Source organism: Osmerus eperlanus, chromosome 3 (assembly GCF_963692335.1).
Source record: "Osmerus eperlanus chromosome 3, fOsmEpe2.1, whole genome shotgun sequence".
Taxonomy (NCBI): domain Eukaryota; kingdom Metazoa; phylum Chordata; class Actinopteri; order Osmeriformes; family Osmeridae; genus Osmerus; species Osmerus eperlanus.
The window spans coordinates 6,641,500-6,647,821 of NC_085020.1; the positions used below are offsets into that span (position 1 = coordinate 6,641,500).

A 6,322-nucleotide genomic window follows, 5' to 3' on the forward strand; every position below is an offset into this window, starting at 1 on the left:
ATAATCATTATTCCCCCAGACATATAATTCTATTCAAGAAAGCATATTTGCTTAAATACTTGTTTTTGTGAAGGCAATAGTGTGGCTCTTCATATCAAGACTTATTCGAGACACTCCACATCTGTGAACCCCCTAGGGAAAACTCAAACATGCCCATATATATGTACATGCGCTCATACCTGCATATTTTTTCATAATGAAGTGCATATATTTTTCTTTCATTGTTATTTTTAAGAGATTCTTTCTCCACCAGTTTCTCCATCACCCTCTGGTGGCCAAGGAGCCTAAATGCAGTGTGTGTTACTGTGGGTAGCAGTTGTCGAGATGTTTAATTGTAAGTGTTGCATGAGTGTTGTGGTGAGTTACTGTGTGTTGAAAGCTGAAAACAACGAGGGGCAGGGCATTCTTATATAGAGCTTTCCTCCTCTGGAACAGACTTGTTCCTTGTTTGGAGCCAGGGCCGATGCAGCCTGCTTTGACTGGGGGAGCAGTGAACATTTATGGGGGGGCATCATGATTACGGAAGGGGGTCGTATAATTTATATAACCATTATGTTATCATTTTTGAGTCTGCTTAACGATCCGAGTGTTAATCAGGCGCGGAGCCAGACGTTATACGTTATTCGGGGCTTAACCGAACTGGTGGGGACTTTACCCTCACTGTTACTGTAACTGTTATTTGTCCCTTCACATTTTCTATCCTACTTGGACCTAGTTGCCAAGTGGACATTGGTCTCCTAAGATAGGGCACACAGAGTTTGTAGTCCCTTCCTGTCCATCTACCTGGCTGTCCTGTGATGCTGTGCTGATCCTACACTTCCCAGGCCTGTGGCCACCACTGTCTAGTGACAATTTCACTTCATACTAGACTCTAGTGTGAAGTGACATTCCTTGTAGGCCTACAATATGATAACGATTAATGTACAAATGTAGCAGAGAAGCAGACATTATTGCTGTTTTTCTTCCTCTCTTTTTTTCACTTGCATCATACCGACAATTCTTACCTTCCTCTTTTACCAAGTATTTTTCCGGTATGTACTTTATGAATATCAGACAAAAAACAGAGTAAAGACATGGTAACTGGACATGGACAGAGTCTGTTTGTTAATATGGTGAAAGATGTACATTTCCTGAGTATGCTGGTGTTGTGGATCCTGATGTGGCTATCCAGATACATACACAGTGTGTCTTCAGAAGGTGAGTTGTTTGTTTTACCAGAGACATTATTACACATCTTTGGAACACCCTTCATTTAGAAGAAGTATGGTACTAATCTCTGGTAAGTCATGCACCAAAAGAGTGTGACTTAACTGTTGTGTTTGGCGTGCTCACCAAAGAATATACAGGGAGAATATAGTACAGAGTCTTTGTCTACTCATAGTCATTTATAATATACATGTTGTCTCCTCACAGTGTCAACAAAGCAGGTCTTCTTCGTAGCTGGTGGCGATGAAAAACTATTTCTCCCATCTCCCCCACTGAGCCGTGGGACAAAGTACCAGTGGTTGAGGACCCCACATGATGGAAACCAATCGGAGTTAATTGTCACAATCAGTAGGAATAGTCAGAATCTGTTTTCACAAGGAGGCGAGCATAATATATCCATGGAGCCCCAGTCTTCTTTTGCAGGAGTATTTTTGTTCACCCAAACTGAACCAAATTTACTCCCATTGGCAAGATTTGAAGTGTTTGCTGTTGAATGTAAGTTGACCAGTTTCTCTCTGTTATAGCTTCAGATGTCCTTTTTTGTGCTTAAAACTTCACCAATGTGTACAATTTCACATGTTTCAAATTTGTATTGTCATTGGGATTGTTTACGTTTAGAATTAGGTTTACGAAATCACTGAGTATTTCCATTTGTTTCCATTTCAAGTTACACCGCCACGTTTAGCAGAGGTGGATCTGGGTTCTGATGTCAGTTTGAGCTGTAAGTTGCCTCACATGCCCGAGGCAGCCACACTGCAGTGGGAGGCTGAGGACAGCTTCTCTTCTCACACCACATTGTTCTACAACCACACAGCCTACGTCATCATCCACAGTGTTGACCAGCAGAGCAAAAAGCGATACAACTGTGTAGTCCGACTAAATGGAACATGGGTATTTGGAGCAGGATTTTTGCTGAACATAAAAGCATGTGTGTACAGTATTGTATGATTTATTACTAGTGATACAATCACATGCAAAGTAAATATTTCTAAATGAGGCGAATGTTTAAAGAACATTGTAACGGATGTGTGCCTACATGTGCTGTTGCATTTTAACTATAAATATCCTTTTTGAAAAAGGTGCCTTGATTAGTGACTTCACAAAGTAAATTATTTGATGATCAAATGATCAAGCACTGTCGGCTTTGGCATTGATTTAATGTACTTAGAATTTAGTGTCTAATGTTAACCTCGAACTTAAAACAAACTGATGGAATAATGACTTATCTGTTTAGTATTAATACTCAATACTTGCTTAACTCCCATTTACATTTTCGTTCATGTTTCTTTTTGTTCTCAGTCATATTAGAGACTCAGGTGACTTTATTCCGAGAGAGCAGCAACAGTAGTGAGGTGGATCTGAGTTGCAGGAGCATAAGTGAATACCTTACAGCCAAATGGACCAGGACCTCATCTTCTCAACAAACACCAGTTGTTCTGAGCTCATACAGTCGCATCTCATTGAATGTTGTTCAGCGAGACCGGTTCTCATCACCTGCCTTCAGTGGTGTTGACTACCCCATGCATATCTCATCACTGATATTTGAAGATGGTGGAGAATACAGATGCAGATTTGAGCATGTCTTAAATTCTGGGCATGTCTTCAGTTCTGAGCGTGTCTTCGTGAAACTCATTACTATTCAAGGTAAGTCCATGTACACTACAGTACTATCACTACACATGATTACCAATTATATTAAATCCACTGATGTTATCTATATATATATATTTGTTGTAGTGTATATTCATGTCATTGTGCATACATATTTATTTTATTGTTCATTTGTAAGAATGAGATTGAGTCATGATCTTTTCTCCACCAGTTTCTGTTGCGCCCTCTGGTGATGAGGGTGGGGACCAGACAGTGGTCCTCACCTGTGAGCTGTCAGAGTTGAGCGATGTCCCAGTGACCCTGGCCTGGCTGAGGAGGGAGGGCAGCGGGGTGCTGATGGTCCGACAGGAAGTCCTGACAGACAGCAGGCTGCTCAGTGTGACCCTGCCCAGCCTCCATAGAGACCAGCTGTTCTGGGAGTGTGTGGTCTTCTCTCAGGGCCTGCTCAGAGCCAGAGTAACCCTGAACCTCACAGACAGCTTCGAGAAGATCCCTACTCCTGTTACACCCAGCCCAAATGCAGGTAGGACCTGAAGATCTGGGTGAAATCATGAAGATATTTTCTTTCTATTGAAGTAATCCGAATAATCATTACACAGTTCACTCAACATAGAACTTCTGCAAAACAAAAAATGACTAGATATCGAAGCTCTCCTCCATCTCTTGGAAATAGTCTTCGTCTATCTAGACGCCATCTAAAAAATTAGGCTTCAGCCCTTAAAACAGATCAAACTTTCAATCTGTGACACCATTCGACTGAAATCCTCCATGTCTGTCTGTCTGTCTGTTAGGTGGCGAAGTAAACCCCTTTCACCTTGGGATGATTGTGGCCTGCTCTGTGCTGCTCTTCACTGGGATCCTGACTGTGGCTCTGCTGTTCTACTACAGGGGAGCCAGAAACAGAGAGACAGCTTCAAGGCCTGTGCTGAACAGTGTGTAGTACGGTTTTATTCTCAGCTGGTACATAATGCACTTAGCAATATCACTGTAATGTATTGGGATTCAATCTCCTTGTGCTTTTCCTCTTGTTTGAAAGTTGTAGCGTCGCCCTCTCTGACTGATCAGGATGACCCAGTCTACGGCAACGTCACAAACAACCCCCCAGACCAAGGTGATCTATACAGACACTGAGTACAGTACAGACGTATCCATGGTGATCCACCGCTGGAACATTCTGGATGTAGCTCTGCTTTGGTAGCACCTGCAGTGTGTGGGGGACGAGATGAGGACAGGGTCAGGTAGAGATCTAGTGAGAATAACCAGGTCTTGTGTGTGAATGTAGTTCCAGACAGTCATAGGAGTCCAACAGAGGGAAAGAACAACATGGACATCCATTACTCTTGCATCTCTTTAAGTGGACTAAAGCCTAGAGGTGAGTTGATAATTAAAAAAATCTAATGGGTCAGGGTAAACTCTCAAACATTTGTTTTTTTTAAATGATCAAAATGTGCACCTTTTTCCTTTATACAGAGCAAAATGGGAATTCTGAAAAAAGTGGGGTAAAGTAAAAATGATCTTAGAACTTGATGTGAGATTCATGTGCAGAAAAAAATATTTATTTTGTTACATTGTTATATCGTTCTTTTCTTATTGAACAGGATGGGGATGGTGTAATCTACTCAGCTGTCAGCATAAATTGAAGAATCCATTGTGATCTGGAAAGAAATGCTACTGGACAAGCTTGCTTCTCTTTCAGTACTGGATTCAACATATGTCAAACATGTATTTCTTAAGAAATTGATTATCTAAAATGAACCGTTACCTATGCTACAAAATTTCATAGTACCACCATGTACATTGCAAGCTTACGTTTCCTTTTCATCTTGAGTTCAGTTGATAATTTTCATAATGCCTTTTACCCTGTCTGGATGAGAAAATGTGCAGAGAAATATAAATTAATTTTTGGGTACTGAGAGGGTGTTAATTAATCTGTCTTCTCTGTGCTCTTTTTAATTAAATGTAATTTTGCAATTGCGTTGACGTCGTCTTGAAAATAAATCAATGTGTTAATTTTCATTTCACAAAGAAGGCAGGAGAGGGGGCTGTTGGTCAACACAAAGTACCAGGGACAGGGAATTGAGAAAGGGGTACATTTCTTTCTTTCAACTCGCTAAATACTATCTCTGCTTATTTCTGCAATTGCTGATAATAAAAGAATTGCTTGAATACATTTTTCTCTTACTCACAAAGGTATGTAACCCACACAGGATGAATGGGAAGCACATCAATAATGAAGGCTTTCACCAACAGACAGGTGCAGACGAGAACCAAGATTCTTTCTCGTACTCTGCGGTGCTTGTGTGGTGTGTGTGCATGCGAGTAAGCGAGACAGAAAAAGAGAACGATATTGTAAGTGAAAGCTATTGAAAGGATTCAAGGTCTTGTTAAATGAAGGCTTTCATAACTGACAAAAATAAGAAAGGGGAGACATAGCCTGAATTCCATTCAAAAACACACACACACACACACACACACAGACAGACAGACAGACAATAACAAGGACCACAGGTGTGAAAAGAAAGTGACAGTAGAATGGGCCAAGGATGACACATGCTTTGTTTCTCACTATGGATACCCATCACCATGAAGGTTTGTGGGCGGAAGAGGGAGGGGATACTGAGAGGGGAAATCAGGACATGTGCTAAGCTTTTGGTTTTAGACAGAATGACCTTTGTTATAGCACGATAATAAACAGAAAGATTGTCACCTGATTCCTCAAGGGTAAGCACTCTGAAAAAGTCACTGCTACTCTGGGGGCCGCCTCTAACACTGTTGTCAACACAAGCAGATTTTGAAGATTTAATTTTCGTTACACAGGTTTCTTTTTAACAGCTCAGAATTTGTTCTTTATGTGTACATTTTATTCCATTTGTGGTGGAATATCACCAATAGGGGGCAAGCTAGTACAACTGTTATGTCAGGGGCTCTTTGATCACAGCCCTCATCAAATAACATAAATCTACACAAAATAAATACTGCCAAGCAACAAAATATGAAAGAAAACCTAGATAACCCATGTTCACCCACACACTTACTATCACACACACATATACACACGTACATGCAAAATGTGCAGGAAAAACTGTGAAACTGTCACCAGCGTGTTGGCTATTTAAGGTAATGTTTATCCAGCTCTTGCCCAGTTCAGCTACCTTGCAGATGGAACGGCCAGACTCACATCCACCCTGTCCACTGGCTGATCTGTCACACACTCTAGAGGGTGTTCAAGACCTCCTTCCAGGAGGGTCATGCGGTGGAGACACTCGGTGGAGACGTTCACTCACGTAGAGATGAGTAGATTCACAGTGGGACGGAGGCTCGCCCCAGAGTTCACCTTGCCCATCCCGTGTCCTCTGTGACTGTGAGGGGTACAGGAACCACACGGCAGAGCCCGTCAGCCTTTCTAAAGAAGAGCACTGCCAGTAACTCTGCTGAGGAATGCTCATGCGTCAGAGTGTGTGTGTGTGTGTGTTTGTGTTTTGTGTGTGTGTCTGAAAGAACAGAA

The 6,322-nt window shown here is 41.6% G+C and overlaps 1 protein-coding gene across 1 annotated transcript; it reads left to right on the top strand.

The window, feature by feature from the left end:
* The first annotated feature begins 1,044 nt into the window (after positions 1 to 1,044).
* On the top strand, positions 1,045 to 4,789 carry LOC134016452 (uncharacterized). Its single transcript, XM_062455816.1, has 10 exons — positions 1,045 to 1,197; positions 1,414 to 1,701; positions 1,874 to 2,134; positions 2,506 to 2,850; positions 3,029 to 3,340; positions 3,609 to 3,749; positions 3,854 to 3,928; positions 4,100 to 4,189; positions 4,288 to 4,316; positions 4,416 to 4,789. The coding sequence occupies exons 1-10, from the start codon at positions 1,074 to 1,076 to the stop codon at positions 4,455 to 4,457; spliced, it is 1,707 nt and encodes a 568-aa protein (XP_062311800.1). The 5' UTR covers positions 1,045 to 1,073; the 3' UTR covers positions 4,458 to 4,789.
* Positions 4,790 to 6,322: the final 1,533 nt, after the last annotated feature.